This window comes from Chrysemys picta, chromosome 25, assembly GCF_011386835.1.
Source record: "Chrysemys picta bellii isolate R12L10 chromosome 25, ASM1138683v2, whole genome shotgun sequence".
NCBI lineage: Eukaryota > Metazoa > Chordata > Testudines > Emydidae > Chrysemys > Chrysemys picta.
The window spans coordinates 16,928,559-16,946,615 of NC_088815.1; the positions used below are offsets into that span (position 1 = coordinate 16,928,559).

The window sequence follows — 18,057 nt, forward strand, 5'->3', positions numbered from 1 at the left end:
TTTTTTTGCTGTGAATTATTCATTTATAGAAACTGCCTTTTCTGGTAATATACAGGAATTCAGTACTTCATTTGTCCTTGCCTTGTGCTCTGGTTTTGTTTGTAAATGGAATGGGCATTTAGGGCCAAATTTTCAAAATGTTCTTTGTGATACCTGTATTTGCATCCCCAATTCTGTACATGTGCATATTGGCTAGTTAACATTCTGAATGTCCAAAATGTAGCCCTCAGCTTGTAAAACATTCTCTGTTGGATAGCATTGAATTATTTCTTCATCTTCTGCAATGTATTTACATTTTTGTGTGTCCCTGTTTTGTTTTTATTTTTCCTTTCACAATGATGTTAGTGCCTGTTTTTCCAGTCAAACAATCCCTACATTCTAATTGCCTCATTCTGGATACTTTCCTTTCACAGAGATAAGAATCCCAGTAGGGATTATTTTTTCTGATGACTAGTTTTCAGACCTAGAAATGTAATTAAACATTGGTTGTCTTAGGACAATGCTGCATTCGCATTGAAAATCGACTCTAAATTGAGAACATCCATTTTAAGGTCTTCAGACAGAATATATTTGACAAAACTGAAGCTCATCATCTCAGAAGACATTCTACAGAGTTGCTGATCCCTGTGTGTATAACTCCTGTTTAATGTTATTACAAATGCTATGGGCTTTTAAATTTGTATCAGGACGGGAGAAGAGACCCTTAAATATTAACAAAACATATATGTTTCTGTGTTGTCCTTTATTGAAGTAACAAGCTGCCATGAATACTGTAGGAAATAATCCTGCCATACTTACAGTACTTGATGACCTATGTGGTCCCTTCCAACCATAACTGTTTTTCTGCAAAGTATATTATGGAGAATTTATGGGCTTGTCTACATGGTAGTATAATGCACTCTAGGTGGGTGTGATTTCTAAATCACACTAATGTGTTATGCATTAGTTGGTCCACGTTGACCCCTAGTGTGAATTAACACAGTACTGGGTCAAAAAGCACTATGTTAATGAACATTCACATAGTGCTATTTGAACCAGTGCTGCACTAGCCAGATCTACATGGACCAATTAGTGTGCAACATATTACGGACGTGTGATTTCTAAAGCACATTAGAGCGCATTACCTCTTTGGTCCACGACACTGAGCTCATGAAAGCAAATTAGGTCTACTTGTAGCTAACATCAATACAAAGCTTTTACCATTAAATGGGGGTGAATGTAGCATATATTTACATGGCAGGGCTATAGATGTCATCCTAACTATATAGACAGATCAAATCAGAAACAGCTGTATGAGACAGTATGTGCCTTTTCTCAATCCACCTTGTACTACAGTCACATTGCTTCAGAGAGATAGTTGCCCTTTGTTCTTTGAGCTGTTGTTGCAGTTTTGTTATTTTATTTAGTCTTCTCTTGTATTTTTTCTGTCTTGTGTACATATATATTTTGCATTTGTCTTGGTATCTCTTACACATCTAGCTCTTCGTTGAAAAAATAGGCTATTAGGATGCATGATGAAATTAAAAAAACTGTATCTATGCATATAAAGCTTTTAGATTTTTTTTTCTTTTCATTTTCAGTAACTGTTCCTACTTTGTAGGATATTTCATTCCTCATGCAGCTGAAAAATCTCGTGCTGTTTCAAAGCAACTGCAATATCCAAGTCCCCTTCCGAAGTGTAGTGTGAACACAGGGGTCATTCCTTTGATTTTACAGCCACATTAGGACACCGCTCTTCTCCCTTTACAGCTAATAGATTTGATTTTTATTGTGAATGCTGCTTTTATAGTAATTTCCTCTTTCATCTCTCCCCCAATGTATTGTGTCAATTGCACTCACCTCTGACTGCAGGGTCAAGCCACCTTCTCCAAGTTGGCAGTGCCATTCCATAACCTATCCTTAGGAGGTGCACTTTCCGCCCCCGCAGCCCAGGGAGTAAAAGCATTACTTCTGGAATACACCAGGCCTGAGGTGTGAAAGTTACAAGATTGCATTCAAGCTTGAGTTTCTGTGTGGAAAAGTGTGGGGGCCGGGGGAGTAACATAATTTGTTTCTCTTCTGCTCAAATTAAACAGCATCTTTAAACCAATGTATAAAGGAATTCTACTTCTGGATCTCCGCACACAAATGGGGCATGTGGATGAGCTAAAGTGCCTGATTACTCAGAAAATTAATGTGCCATAGAAAGAATTTCAGCCACTTTATCAAATCTCTGAAATCTCTAATATAATTGTGTTACTTCTGTGATATGCAGTTAGAATGATATTACCTCACCCACCTTGTTTCTCTTACTTCTATGATAGTTAATGTTTTTGGGACACAGTATGAGGTCAGAAAAGTTAATTTATCTAATATATATATTTAGTATTATATCCAAGTATAAACTTTGATTGTCCCTTCTGGGGTCTCGCCTTGTGTGACCAAATATTGAGAATGAGTCAGTAGCAAAAGGTCAAGCAAATTAACCAATCAGGAATCCAAGAAAATACGTAGTTAATCCATTTACAATTGCAAACATGCAATAACCCTAAACTGTTCTGAGATGGCTTTAATTTGGGAAGAGAACGGATAAATTTTAGAAAGCTGAAGTCTAGGAAACTTCCCTCTGATTTCTTTCTGTAATATCTAAGTTTCTCCTTGTAGAAAGCAGTCGACTTCATTCTTCCCTAACCTTGGAAGCAACATTTTTTATAGAAATTACTCCACTTTTTCTCCTAAAGCAAAAATTTATCTTAACACATTAATCTTTCCTTCTTCCACCAAACATTGAAATCTTAACCACAGATTCACTTCAGTTTGGGCAGATCAGTGGGCGCGCACCCAAAAATAAGGTACATCTGTATGTAAATATACAATAAGTTATATAACAAAGACTGTGTATACGTTCACACAAACTGTATGTAGTATATAATTATATGTGCTCTATAAAGTGCATATGCAGTAAATATATAGTATATTACTATATACTGTAAAAATGTGTATATATGTCTATATGCATTATGTGCATTTTTTGTATAGAAATGGGAAATGAGACTTTTGTGGTTAGAATTTCAAAGTTCTGGCAAAAGAAAAAAAACTTCTTCCAAACATTTTGTTCAATAATACTGTTATTGGCACAACTAGCTGTGTGTTTTGCCAGATGTCAGAGACACCTGAAGGATTTGTCTCTCAAAGGTGAGTACAATCTGCCAAAGAAACGTTTGACAATGTGGTTTGGATATTATCACCTTTTGTCCACTTGCACTTGCTGTCCATTTCCGGTCTGCTGGCATGTGTCTGTGTTGGGGGCATCTCCTTCCCTTCTCTCAGAGTTAGACAAAACTTTGCCTCCTAGTTTATTGTTGAATATTTTATTGTTGAATTAAAGAATCTTTCACATATCTTCATATTTGGATGTTAGGTAGAAATGTGGTAAAAGATGCCGTTTTCCTCAATCTCTTGTCTGTCATTTTGGTTGCACAGTCACTCTTCTCTGGGTTCGAACTGTGTTTTGTTTGTTTCTCAGTTTCTACCTACATTTTTGCCTTAGGAGATGTGACTATGCATTGCATTAATGAAAGAATTAAGATGATTCAGTTTTCTACAGGGAGAAATCATTAGACCACAGAATGTAAAACAATCACAAAGAAGGTGCTAGGTTCTATAGTAGCATGTGTGTATTTAGTATATACATCTGCATTTATGAAGTGCAGTCACTGCTGGGATGACTCATGGCAACCATTGATTACCCCACAGCAACAATACACTGCATTTCAGACAGAAATGGAAGAAGACTTTTATCCAGTTGAAACTAGGCTTTTACAAAATATTCTTGTAGGGTCTGCCAACCATTCTACCATAGGAACAGATCATATTAAGGGATGTACTGGTACTTCTGTACTTTTGTATGAGACTTCATATGATCAGCATAGTTTTCCTTATGAAACCTCTGGCCTAATTATTTTTAAGTGGGGTAAGTGATCAGTCTGTAATGTATTTTGTTTTATATAGTGTGTTCTTAAATGCAAGGAAATTCCAAGCTTTTTCTGTTAAAGTATGGCACTTTTTTTTCTTTCTGGTCTATGTGAAATCCTATTGGTAGACACCTTGTCATCACTTCAGCTTTGCTAAAAGACATTGTATTTTTCTAGGGTTCTTCTTGTAACCCTTTTGGGGTTTACCATTTTATTTTTGTAATACTTCTCCATATTTGTCCTGAAGATTCAGCACTTATGGAATTTTGGTCTGTGTGTTAGGAATCATCATTTCCGCCATGTATAAGGATCATTCCTATTTTCCATTTGTCTTTATTCCCGACTCTCAGAAAATGCATTTCTATTTAATTCCAATGTTCCAAAATAAGTTCCATCAAACAGATGTTTTGTTTTGATCTGTGCTAATAGATTGTGTACTTATAAATGCATTGACCTGTCCCAGATGCAATTAAATTACCAAACAGTAATAGTTAAATCTCTATGGTCCAGCATTTACACCTTTTCTGCAGACCCCCCATTCACAATCAAATCCATTTACTTTTTCTTAGTAAGGAAATTTTGTCACAAACTCTGCTTTGAACATGATGGAAACGTTAAGGGTTTTTTAGGATGAACAAGTTAACTTTTAATAATTGTTGACATATGTTTTATCAATTGTTATTTTATGGTTCTTTTTACTTGAAAGATTTATAAATAAAAGGCTGAATTGTTATAAATGCCTCAGTCATTTAAAATAGAATTTTCATTTTTTTCAACTTCTGCTTTTCCCTTTAAAACTAAATAACTTTAAAAGGGAAACATAAATGGTTCCTTCTGCTGTTAGTATAATGACAGTGATATGTTCCTTAATGTCCCTCTTAATATGACTTTGTTTAGTCTGATGGAAGTTACAGGTTAAGAAGGTGAAAACATAAAGTGGAAACTGCAGCATTTACCAGAAATTCACTAGTCTATCCAAATATGTACATTACTGTAATTATATATATCCTTTAAATATCATATAACAAATTGGGAAAAGGTGTTTTAATTTTAACCTATGCCATGTGTTTATTGTTTAATATAAGAAGAGAAATGTTATTGTTTAATATAATAAATGAAAGTACTTTTTTTTTTTTTTTTTTTTTTTTTTTTGAGTTCTGCGTCCCTGATTTCACAAACTATCTTGGGTCAGATTTGTGAATCTTGTTTAGAATTACATTTTTAGGTTGTATATTTTTTTCTGGTTGTTGGCCTGTCCACACTATTTCCCCTCTCTCCCCAAAACCACACTTGGTACATACCATCCAGTCCCAAGATCTTATACCACACCTTCAACAAAAACTATGTCCCTTCCAGGGAATTAGCATAGGGAGGAGTTATGAGAGCATTGTAGGCAGCCCCTTACACTGAAGTGTGTTTGTCCACTGGCCTGAAAGAGGATTAATCCTTTTGATTCTGACTCCTTATTTCTGCCATATGCTTGTTTCATTTACTCTGTCTGTACATAGTGGTGTGTTAACAATAGAGTACCATTTCAGGTCCCATCTGTTATTCTTGAAACTACTCCCCAGAAATATATTTAGCTTTCTAATTTTATTGAAGCCAAGATTTTGTCTTAGTTTCAATGTCCTTAGCTGGTTTAACTAATTCCCTATCCTCCCCACTATACATCCCCTCATCCTGTAATGCCCCCTCTTAATCTTACAGGCATGGGGCCCAGATCTCTCTCTTCCTTCCATTTAATTATTTGGACTATGAAGTACAGTGTAGTCAAGTACACTTCAAATCATATTATATGCCCCAAACTCCATTGCATCAGGGCATGAACAATCTAATAGGATGTGCTGTACCAGTGATCCCGTACAGAGACATCTAGGTCTTTTGTTTCTTTACATAAAGGAGTGAGGAAGAGGGCTGTCAGGAAGTGAGGGGGAAAGATAAGTGGGACACTACGTGTAAAAAAAACCCCGAGCTACCTACCAGCTCCCAAAACTTAATAAAAAAACACACCACAATCTGATTGCCCACCCCCCCCAAACACAACCTAACACTATGGTGTATTGTGTGTGGAAGGTCCTATACTGATTTGCCACTGATCCTAACCCTAGTTGGTGTCCAGTAGTTTTTAGTGGTTGCAAGCCACACTAACCCTTCTTCCTCCCAGCATATACCAAAGTGATAGTACAGCTGCAGTGCATGGATGACAGAGGAGTCTGTTAGAAGACAGTCACTGAGCATCCGGGCCAATAGACATTGTTCTGAGTCAATCACTTCAAAGCAAAATGTTTGCAACCACTCCCTCTGTGCTAGTCACCATCTTCATGGCAAATGATATGGAAGGTAAACAAATTAATGTTTGTTGAATAAGAAATTAAGGGCATTCATACTTTTGATGCAGCTTCAGTGTTTATGGAAATAGTTTAGTGCAATCCAAAGACGCAGGAACAATTTTAAATCCTGACCACATCTGGCATTCGAGGACTGCAGAGGCTGTAGCCTTTCCTGATGATGTGCTCCCTCAATTTTGTCTTTCAGCTGCTTCTGACCACATATTAATAGAAAGAGCCCATACACTGGAGCAGTAAACATCCCTTGTTTTAGGAATAATCCCTTGACTCTTGGAAATGGTTTCTGCACCCAGCTTCATCTCTTCAGTGAATGAGACTGTCAGTGATTCTAGGAATGCTTTGACTTTTTTTTTTTATATAGGTACAATAGAACACCAGAGTTACGAACCACACACTTCATTTGGAACTGGAAGTATGAAATCAGGCAGCAGAGACAAAACAAAACAAAAAAAATACTGTACAGTACTGTGTTTAAATGTAAACTACTAAATATAAAGGGAAAGTTTAAAAAAAGATTTGAGAAGGTCAGGAAACTGTTTCTGTGCTTCCTTCATTTAAATTAAGCTGATTAAATGCATTTTTCTTCTGCATAGTACAGTTTCAAAGCTGTATTAAGTCAATGTTCAGTTGTAAACTTTTGAAAGAACCACCATAACATTTTGCTCAGAATTACAAACATTTCAGAGTTAATACCAACCTCCATTCCTGAGGTATCCGTAACTCTGAGGCTCTTCTGCAGATCAATAAATTAAACAATGATTTTCTGGTCTTCTGAAGCTACTCAGCAATGAGTATCCCACTTCCCTTGGTTTGAGGTGTGTGTATATAAAAACATAGACTTATGAAAAATAACTTGTAATTTATACCAGCATCATGCATCTGTGCTAAAATAGTCTGTGGAACAGGGCCGGCTTCAGGTACCAGCCCTCCAAGCATGTGCTTGGGGCGGCACCTGGAGGGGGGAGGTGCTCACCCGGGGAAAGTGGGGCCGCGGCCGGGCTTGCCGCCCTCCCCCCCAGTGCTCCGGTCGGCCGGGAAGAGCGGGGACGCTCTCCCCCGGCACTCCAGCCGGTCGGGGAGAGCGGGGCCCCGGCTGGGCTCGCCACCCTCCCCCCAGCACTCCGGTCGCCAGGGAGAGTGGAGCCGCGGCGGGCTTGCTGCCCTCCCCCGGTGCTCCAGCCAGCCAGGGAGAGCAGGGCCGGGGCCACGGCCGGGCTCGGCGCCCTCCCCTGCCGCTTCCCTGCCGGGGGGCAGCGAAAGGCTTTTTTGCCTGGGGCGGCAAAAAAGCCAGAGCCGGCCCTGCTGTGGAAAACCTTCAAGGTGCAACAATTTCTTTACATTTACCAAGAATGTCCCAGGGAGTACTCAGTCTTCTCTTACAGATGTTTCCTGATGATCTAGTGATAGGTCAAACCCTCTAGGAACACTCTGAAGTGTAAGAACAGAACTGCAAGAGTATACTGTGAAGCCCACTTAAAGGGATACCACATCTAAGCATAAATCCGCCAGAAAGATCAATGTCTTCAGCAGCAATCTCTACATGTATTGGATTCATGGTCAGGCCAATTAATACCATGTTTTAATTTGCAAACAAATGATGGCTGAAGCAGGTAAATAAATAAATAACAACCGAGGTTTTTGTCCAGATATTGCTATTTTGTCACATACTTTTCAAATTAATTTCTGATTAAAAAAAAACCCTTTAGGAGGTAGACAAATGAGTAAGTACTACACTAAGTGTCCTGAAGTGCTCAGTGGCTGTGGTTCCCATTGATTTCAGTTAACGGTGTGAGTGCTCAGACCCTCTGAAAATCAGGCTGCTGATGCAGGTATCCAAATAGGGACTTAGGTACCTAACTGGAGGCACCCAGCTTTTTACATGTTTTTGCCTTATTCTATTAAATAAATAAGCCATGTAAAAGGTATATCCATTCAATATGCATTTAACCTCGATCCCCTGAAAGATGTCAATGATGGTCTATTCAAATACAGGGCCTCCACACAAACTGCGTTCTCGCTCGTGGCTCTTAGGCATTTGTACAGTAGCCATCACTATTACCAAGGCACCAGCTGTCACATAAAACTTGATTGGTGGAGGGAATATGACGCATCTGCTTTTTGAGACTCCATGGAAAGTCCTAGCTGCCTTTTTCCAGTGGATGGGGGAGTGATCTTGTATTCCTGCATATTTCATACTGGTGTCCCGCACAAAGCACAAGAACTATTTCCACCAATCAACAGGCATAACAGAACAGGGGAGGCAACTCAAATGTTTAGCAAGACTCTTCAGTCACTCTTGGGCCTTGTGGAGCAAATCCTGCTAAGGAAGCAATTGGGTAAGATGTCCATTGCCATTAATAAATTGCTAAATCTGTTAAATTACACTCGAAGTTCTTCTATTTGATGTGTATTGTGTGCTCTGAAAAACAAGCAACACTGTGGCTAGAAGTAGTGAGAGAGCATAGGGAGCTGCAGTCAGTATTACTAAGCCGAATATCCCATGCTGCACAGCCGCTGGGGACACACCTTCAGCTGAAAGACTGCAAAGGGGAGTGAGTGGGAACTGGTCTGACAGGGACAGACAGGGCACAAAGAGATGCAGACAGAAGTTTTTCCAACAGCACTACAGATATAGTATTGTTTTTTTGGGGACATTGGCATTCCAGACCATGACAAAGAATAGCTATTGAAGGAAGATGCTCTAGGCAGCTATCTTGACTCTGAAGCAAGTGGGTCACCCAGTTGGGCTGCTGTGAAAGCCTCACAGTGAAGCACCACTTTACTTTTTCTGCACAATCCCTTTCCCTTACAATGCAGATCTTCAGAGGGAGGTGGGAAAGGAATGGCCTCACCAAAAAGCTGTTTGGCTGCTTTAATATTTTTATACTTTTTATGTTGTTTTAGATAAGTGCACTATTAAATTAATATCTAATCACTTTATTTTGGGCTGTCAGTAAGCAACCTCCAAAACCTCACAATGTAAGAAAATTCTGATTCAAGGAATGGTCACATGCTTAATTAAAGCTGCAGAAAGTGTCTGTGCTACTAGCTTTCTGTGTAAAAGTCTCTTTTGGTCTAATATAATAGTAGGGATTTGGATGGGTAGCTACCAGAGTTGAAGGTGAAAGGCTGAAGTTGTGCTAGTTCCTGGGCACTTTTAATTTATAAAATAAGCAATAGGCACCAATAACAGATGGTAGATAAATAAACTTGCAGAATGCATAAAACCTCAATTGGCCCCAATGCCACAGCAGGTGGGGAGATGCTGTAAGTGAACATACAGACTTCATTCTGTAAAGCTGGGCACATGACTCATTTTGAGTCCACATAAAATATTGTTAGATCAAATAATTGTGGCTGAAACTCACACCATGAGAGATTAAATCAAACCTGTTTCCTGCACATCGAGTTTAGGATAAATCCCCACCCCCTACCTCTCTGCACCTCAAACTGAGGATAGTGTGAGCAGACAAATCCATTTTCAGATGCTCTACACACCCTCAGCCACCATGACTGCATACCACCCTGTAGAGTCTCTCAGGAGCCCTTTTATACCACCTTCCCAATTTTGTATAGCAGAGGGTGGAGAAAGCAAGAAGTATATCCACTTCATTGTGGTACTGTTCTATCTGGCCTAATGGGCGTAGGGGTGGCCAGATATGAGAACCCAGTCCCAGGTGCTCACAGGCCTAGTGAAGGCCAAGGCGTGTGTTTTCCTCCTCTTATTAAGGCTTATTGTCCAGCATAGATGAGAGGGATGGCTGCTCCTGCTCCCTTTCCTCCATGCCTCAGCTACTCCCCTGCCCTAGAATCTCTAGGAGGACCAGAGAATAGCAGATAAAGTGCAATGAGAGCATGCAGGGAACTGTCAATAGGCACACCACCCCTTGCTGTAATGAGTGAGGATGGGGACAGCCCATTTCATCAAGCGCATGCAGGGACAGGTGAGAAATATATGAGGAAGGGTTCTTGGTGCCATAGATGGGGAAAAGGGATGCATGGACATAGGGAGGAGGCACCTGGACAAGGTCAGTGTCACATATGGGAAAGGGACCACATGCAGCAATAAAGGTGTGACACAGGGGGGCTGTGAAGCGATTTCACTTCATTCCCTGGTTCCGGTCACCTGACCTGGATAAGGTTCCAATGGTTAGTGCCCTGTTACATGGGCGGGGTCAGTAGCTCTTAGTATGTGGATTATTGTTACATATACTGCAGCTTTGGGCAAGAGTTCGGAGAGTGCCACATGGGTAAAGGGCACACAGGGAATATCCTAAAGAGAAAGAAAGAGAGGAGATGCCCTTAGGACCTATCCAGTGGACAGATGGAAGTAAACAAATGGGCCTGTCATGTCTGCTGAGGAAGAAAATGGGGGAAAGGTTTGCTGGGAATGTGCCTGCCAGCCTTCCCTAAAGACACCACAGGATGAGGAAGCAGGGCACTAGGGCACCCTCCCACCCCCACAAGATGACAATTTTTGGTAGGGAGCACCAGTTCAGGGAATTGGTTGTTTGGGATCAGAAGATCATGGGAATTTGTGGAAACCCCACTCATTGCCACATTGAGCCAGCAGAGTCTAGATCCATGGAAACACATTTTAAATGGTGTCCGTTTTATTTCTAACCGCTTCCTCCTTCTCAAGACTTATGAAAGTGATGTGTTATTGGTGCACAAAATAGTTGTTGAAACCACAAAACTTAACAATCCTATTATTTAAAAAAATGACAAACTATTTTTGGCACTGCTTATGCCTAGAGACTGAATTTCAGCCTGGAACAAATTTGTACAACCCGCTTGTAAACTACTGAAAGTAACCAAGGGTTTATACACTCAGAAATACTAGTAGCCCCATCATTACATGGGGTTGGCTAAAGCCTGAATAGGTGCCCCAAAGTCCCGTGTTTGTTATAAGCTCTCCTTTATTGTTAGAAACTTCCCCAGATTGCTGCAGGATAATCTGGAAGAGCTCCTTTCGATGCTTCTATTTTAGTCTTTAGACCCTTGATTTTAAATTGTTTTGCCTGTTTGGGATAATTGTTTTCACTTTAGTGCTGGAAGTATAGGAGGGCTTTAATAACTGCTTCTCTGGATGGCAGGGAAGCTCTTGTTGCTGTTTCAGCAGCAACAGACTTTGAGGCTAGGATAGTATTTGCTAAAGTCTGAGTTCCCATCATGTGGCTTTAACTGGCACTTCTGAGTTAACAGGTGAGAGAAGACTGTTTTCAATTAAGTGAAACATTGCAGGCTGAAACCAAGCTATTATAACAGTAACTACACTGGAAAATGTCTCATATTCAGAAATGTTAACAGCTAACTGACTTGGGACATTGTGCTGGATCTGTTTGTTTCTAAGCATGCTCTATCTAATCTACTGATCTATCTTGCATTTATAGTGCACTCATCATTGTGGTATCTTTTAAGTGTGTGTGTGAAAATCTTGTTTACAACGGACTCTACATTTCCTCTTAGTAAGTTTGACTAAGACCGATTTTTATTTATGTATTTATAATTATAATAAAATCAGTGATTGCAGGTATTAGCATGCTGGAGGGGATGTGGGAGAGGAATTAACTCTCTCCGGCATGGTTAGTGGTAGGGGGTCTCCCCTGGCCAGGATTCTTGGAAATCAGTACTAGTCATAACCAAGAACATTACTTAAAGAAATAAGACGTGACTGTGCTGTTGTTGGGATGGTGTTTTAGCATAAGAGAGCTCCTTCCAACTGAAGAAAGAATTGATGGCTCAAATGACTCATATGGCAAAGCACACAATTGCTGTGCTCTATTCTAGAAGACCCCTCTGGAGGTGCATCAATGGATCCACCAATTTAAAAACATTGCTATCTCGTAAGGATTGTCTGTTAGTCTTAACATAAAGTGGAAGGGAATATAAACAACACTGCTCTTTATTGAGGGAATATCTTGAGACACAGGGACCTGCAATCTCTCAGTAAAGACCACATAGAAACTGTCACAGATGGCAACCATCAGATAGTTCAAATCATAGTGGTCAGGGGGCATTGTTAACGTTTAGTTGGCTCCTACTTTGTAGAGGCCTGTGTATGTATCAGGATGGCTTTGTACAGTCTAACATTTGTTTACATCAAAATGAAAGCTAAAAACATTGTGAACGGTTCACTTTTAAATAACGTATGGTGCATATTAGATGGTTTCTTCATGGACATATTGAACCCCTCCCCACATATGCCACGGAGCAGAGCTCTACAAGGTGTGTGGGTGGAACTGAAAGCGGACTAGTGAGATGGGGAATCCACAGGGGCAAGAGAGAGCAGTGGCTCTGGCTGCTACTCCTCTCCATAAACTGTAGTAGTAGGCATAGCCATGCTGCACAGGCAACCTGGCCAGAGGGAGCTGAAGATATTGCTTCTCAGAGCTTACATGTGGTACAATAAGCCTTGTTCTCGTTCTCTGTACAAGGGTGGGTTTCACCCAGAGAATGTTATTTGGAAGACTGCACCATGTGTAAGATGAGAGATAAAAGAAGGCACAAAAATTGTGAGTCGATGGAGACAAAGGGAGTATTTTAGGAACTAGTTATTATGTTGCAATATATACGAGAACACTCTAAAAAGAACAGGAGTACTTGTGGCACCTTAAAGACTAACAAATTTATTAGAGCATAAGCTTTTGTGGACTACAGCCTACTTCTTCGATGCACTTATGCTCTAATAAATTTGTTAGTCTTTAAGGTGCCACAAGTACTCCTGTTCTTTTTGCTGATACAGACTAACACGGCTGCTACTCTGAAACTCTAAAAAGAGAAATTCTTGAAGTATCCAGTTCAATATGGAAAGATTAGATTAAGATTTGATTTTAAAATTCTGTTCAGGACATTATAAACACCAACAGACACTCTCAGATATGAAATCTTGGCCTATGAGAAAAGAGGAAGAAATACCTAGAACTATTGCAACAACGGGTGTGATAATTTTAGAACATCCTTAAGTCATCCTCACTTTCTGGAATTATATTGAGCAATTGTTTCTGGCAAATAAGTTAGTTTACCTCAAATTTCACTTTGAAAGAGCTGTAAAAGTGAAATGTGGAACTCATTCTTCCATGTCACTGATTAGAAGCCCAAAATACATCTGTTCCACATGAACAAATCCAGACTTTGCTTTCACAGAAGAATAGCTATATTTGCAATGACTTTAAATACATTCCTGTTGATTTCATTCATGTGCAGTATAACTTGTAAAGTCAGAAAAAAAATCCCAACTCTATTTCTTATACTAAAATATCCAAGTGTATACATTTTAGGAAAAACATTTTCATAATACTATACTAATTAATCATTATTATAATTTTACTCCAATAGTGTGAAATCCTAGCTCTAAAAAGTAAAAATGAAGTATATCCACTATAAATTTTAGACTAAGTGCATGAATATAGAAATTGGGCCAGATTCTGATCTTCTTTTACAGCAATGTAGGTCTGGAGTAACTCCTTATGGTTTCAGTGGACTCAATTCACCTCTGCACTGTTACAATCACAATACTCAGTTTGTTTTAAATTAGTTTACAGTAATTGGGACTCTTGACTAGGTTATCTAGCTCCAATACAAAAATGTGTTTATTCACTCTCGTAATCTGTGCATCTTTATAATGCATTCAATTAACTTTTATTCTAGGAGTGTATTAAAAAGAAACTTTAGCCAAACTCTGTGGGAGAATTGTGTTAAAAAGAAAAAAAGTTTAAACATTTAACTACTGTTCTGTAGGACTTTTGCACTCAGCTCTTGAGAGCAAGGGTAATTTATGTACAAAGATGCCTTAAAATAAGCCTCCATAATTACAAAAATGCAGTGTTTAAATTTATAGTAAAAACCCACATACTGCTGGCAAAACTGTGACTACATCTGGAAAACATTAAGGATGCTATTAAAATAGTCCAGCATAAACTAGAAATGAGACTGAAATTACAGTGTTGCTTACTTTTTACCTGAACAAACATTTTTAGGAAGTACATGTTGAATGTGAAACACTTTCCTATTTGATATAACTTTGAATTTTATGTAGTTCAACTATAATTGAGCATGAGTTTTACACCTAATTTTGTCCTGTTTTTAGAACAGTGACCTGATTTTTTTTTTAATGTCCTCCTATAATTTGTTGTTGTTTAAAACATTTCCAGGAGGCTGCTGATCCAGCTGTTGGGAAGGATAATGACTGGCTCTCAAATAAGGATTTAAAGTGTGATCACATCTCTTAAACATTTATTTTATTAAAAAGGGAGAATGTTTTAAAACATTGAAAAATTGCTACTTTTTTTTTTTATAAAAACAGAAATAGGCAAAATGCCCATTTGTCTTATTTACATAATACATTACAACATTTCTCAATTTATAAAATTATTTACAATATATATAAAAAAAAATCAGTAAAATAGGTTATTTTTTTTACAAGACATCAAGCCCTGTACTTCTAGTGTAGATCATGGCAGACAAGAATATTATTGCACCAATGAAACAAATAGTCTAACAATCAGAGTGTTTCTCTTAGCCATGCCTTCAACTGCAATCTAAAAATATCATCAGCGACAGTAACATTCATTTAATCCCATCTAGGGTTGACTTCAGGCAGTTTCCATACAAACATTGTCTTATAAAGCTTATGTATTGGGCAATTACAATCAGAGATACAGTATTTACAGCTTCTTCTATACAATCTGCATGGAGTCTTGTTGAGTTTACCCTTCACAGAAGCTCTATAAATAAACCATATTCTCTTGAGTGAAGCGGACAGTCACACTGATACAGTCCCTTTAAATTCTCTTCAGGAGATGACAGGCTAAACCTCCTTGAGTCAAATTCTTCCTTACCATCCATGGCTAGAGCTTTGTTGCCTCTGTAAGTAGTACCAGCTACAGATTTTTGAACGATTCTGCACCTGAGCAGTTAAATAATGTCTGATGTGCAGTACAGAGTCTCTATAGCTACATGTGCCTTTTCATGTGCAGAGCCAGGTGGTCTGACCTAGAGAAAGCCCTGTCACAGAGGTGGCACTGGAAGGGCCGGTGGCCAGTGTGCTTGCGATAGTGACGAGTCAGTTCATCAGAGCGAGCAAACTTCCAGCCGCAGCCTTCCCAGTTACAGTGATAAGGTTTCTCACCTGTTGGGAAAATCAGACAGACCATGACTCAGTGAATTCCTCCCACATAAAGGCAGCTCCCAAACACTAGAAGGGTTGTAAACTCTCTCACTATGTTTCAGCATACTCCTAACATTTATCTTAGCATAGCATTTTATATTGGTGCCCAGTACTATAGTATCAAAGTGCCTCCCAGGATAATTAAATTGCAGTAGCAACTCTTCTCCCTTCTCTGGGCAGAGGACGCTCTCTGCTTGGAGTAGGGTTGTGTTTTGTTTTTGTTTTTGTTTTGGGGGTGATTGGAGCGGAGGGCCATTGTTGCAAGTATCACTCCTGGTTATGTTGGAAAAACTTTAGCAAAAACACATGCAGACATCTCCCAGCCACGACAGGGTTATTAACCTCTCAGACTATAGCTGGGCATGCATGCATGTAGCTTACAGACTCTATAAGATTAATGAACTTCTCACACAATTCAGGTTACATTCTGCTCTTAGAACTAATTCTGTGGCAGGGGGTTTCTTAGCATACATACATGGCAAACCCTGTGGTTGCCCCATATAGCTAAGCATTGCGTTGTATTTACCTGTGTGTGTTCTAAGGTGTGCCTTCAAGTGGGAGCTCTTGGTATAGGTTTTCCCACAGCCTGCATAGGTGCATGTGTGTGTGGCTGTCCTCTTCCTGGGCCAGGATCGTCGCCCTCTTTTGGGCTTGGAATCTATCAGCTCCAAGGGAGAGGAAGGAGGAGTTAGCATGCCTCTTGGAGCTGAGGGTTGCAAGGGCAGGCTGTCCTCAAACAAGCCAAACTGAGAGGCACTCTGGTACTGGAAGTGGGTCTGGTGATGGTGGAAGCCTGTGGCAGGGTGATAGCTTTGTTGGAATGACATTGACGAGGGGCAGATCATCTGTGCTTGGCAGTCAGTCACCATGAGGTCGTCAGGGCTCAGAGGGGGTGTCTCTGTGCCAGGGATCTGGGGTGAGCTGGCCATCCTGGGCTGCTCATAGGCCATCATGCAGGTTGCATTGCCTTCTTGCTTGATCTTAGGGCATGTCTGAGGGACGAGACCCATGACGGGCCCATAACTGTCCATGTCAGGTTCTGGTTTAATGTTGTCCACAAAGTGTGGGCTCCCAAAGCTGGATGTCACAAAGAATCGTCCCTGGACATGGTTAGGGAGGCAGAAGTTTGAGTCCATTTCAGATCTGATCATCTCTGACATGAGGCTGGAGTTGTAAGGAGGTGGATTGCTCTGGCCCAGGGAACTGTAGCATCCAGAAGATGGATTTGTCTGGTAGAAGCTGCTAGGCTCGGTCTGTGCTGAGGGATAGTCCCCACTAGGTGAGTTCTGGCTGAAGTTGTCATTGCCCATGGAAAGGATAAAATCCAAAACGTTGTTGAGATCTTCATCCTCTTTGCGAGGAGAGAGGCTGCCCAGTCCAGGCCTTAGTTCTGGCATGGTGCAGCTGTTGACAGGGGCCTTGTCCTCCTGGTCACATTTCCATCTCTGAGAAAGCAAAGCAGAAAGGATTAGAGCTCAGGGGAGAGAATCCAGGAATCTCTGCTAATAGACAGGGTTAACCCATCTCCTCCAGGGCTAGCGTTTACTCCATCAATTAGTGTTACTCAAAATGCTGTAATGCCCCATCACTGCATGGGGCTTCCCCCTGCACATACCCCCGACCCCAAGCGCTGCACACACACGCTGACACTTCACAGCATTTCCCACCCAAGCCTTTGTAGAAGTCAGGTCATTAATATCCAGCTGTCCCTTTTCAGGAGCAGTTGGTCGCGGCATCCCTCTGGACCTCCCCGGCCAGAGGAGTTTGGGTCTGGGGGAAAAGGGCGCCCTCCACTCTCTCAGACTTGCCCTGCCTGGCACGTCACGGCGGGGGCCCCCGGCCTGCCCGGGCGCTTCGCGGACACTCACTTCGTGGAAAGTTTTCTCCCTGCAGGGGCTGGCAAAGGTGGCGAACGAGGGCAGGGTCGTGTCGCTCAGCGCCATGGTGCGTCCCGGCTCGGCTGCTCCGGGGGGCGATGGCTGGAGGGGCTGCGAGCTGGCGGCTCCCGGGCCCTCCCTGCCTTATAGCCCTGGCCGCCAGAGCCCTCAAGCCAATTGCAGGGAGCGGAGGAAACGCGTCCCGGACGGGGCGGGAGGGAACGAGCCAGCGCAACCTAAATTTAGCCCCGCTATAAAAGGAGGCAGCGGCGGCTGCTGCAGCTGCAGCTCCAGCCTGAGCGGGGCGGAGCGGCCGGCCGGGCTCTCGGCCTCGGCCCCTGGGTCCCCCCGCCTGGGCCGCCGCTGGAGTGCCAGTGAAACGGGATCCGAGTTTCCCCAATACAGTTCCCTCCCCGCGCAGGGCCCGAGAGCACCAGTTCTCCAACACCGGGGCCAGGAGGAGCCCCCCCTGGGAGGGAGGCGCCTAGGGGGCAGGAGGGGTGTGTGTCAGGGCTTCCCGTGGGGCAGAAGCGGGGGGATTAGGGTTTCCCGCGGGGCAGGAGCGGGGGGGGGGGGGGTTTCAGGGCTTCCCGTGGGGCAGGAGCGGAGCAGGGGTTCAGGGTTTCGCGTGGGGCAGAAGCGGGGGGATTAGGGTTTCCCGCGGGGCAGGAGCGGGGGGGGGTTCAGGGTTTCCCGTGGGGCAGGAGGGG

General features: G+C 41.6%; 1 protein-coding gene across 2 annotated transcripts; it reads right to left on the reverse strand.

Moving 5' to 3' along the window:
- Positions 1-14,524: 14,524 nt before the first annotated feature.
- On the reverse strand, positions 14,525-17,662 carry KLF2 (KLF transcription factor 2). Of its 2 annotated transcripts, none has more exons than XM_005279049.4 (3): positions 17,339-17,662; positions 15,997-16,915; positions 14,525-15,431 (listed from the first exon to the last, which is right to left on the reverse strand). In XM_005279049.4, the coding sequence occupies exons 1-3, from the start codon at positions 17,411-17,413 to the stop codon at positions 15,256-15,258; spliced, it is 1,170 nt and encodes a 389-aa protein (XP_005279106.1). In that variant the 5' UTR covers positions 17,414-17,662; the 3' UTR covers positions 14,525-15,255. The 2 variants fall into 2 exon arrangements, with proteins under 2 accessions (XP_005279106.1, XP_023963987.1); XM_024108219.3 differs by having other exon boundaries at positions 17,279-17,535.
- Positions 17,663-18,057: the final 395 nt, after the last annotated feature.

What these genes read in the sequence shown, in the direction of transcription:
- KLF2 (XM_024108219.3), bottom strand. Translation starts at nt 17,413, where the DNA reads ATGGCGCTGAGCGACACGACCCTGCCCTCGTTCGCCACCTTTGCCAGC. An exon ending in GCCGTGACGTGCCAGGCAGG is followed by an intron (nt 16,916 to 17,278) that starts GCAAGTCTGAGA and finishes TTGCTTTCTCAG; the next exon opens with AGATGGAAATGTGACCAGGA. An exon ending in ACACCTTAGAACACACACAG is followed by an intron (nt 15,432 to 15,996) that starts GTAAATACAACG and finishes TTTTCCCAACAG; the next exon opens with GTGAGAAACCTTATCACTGT.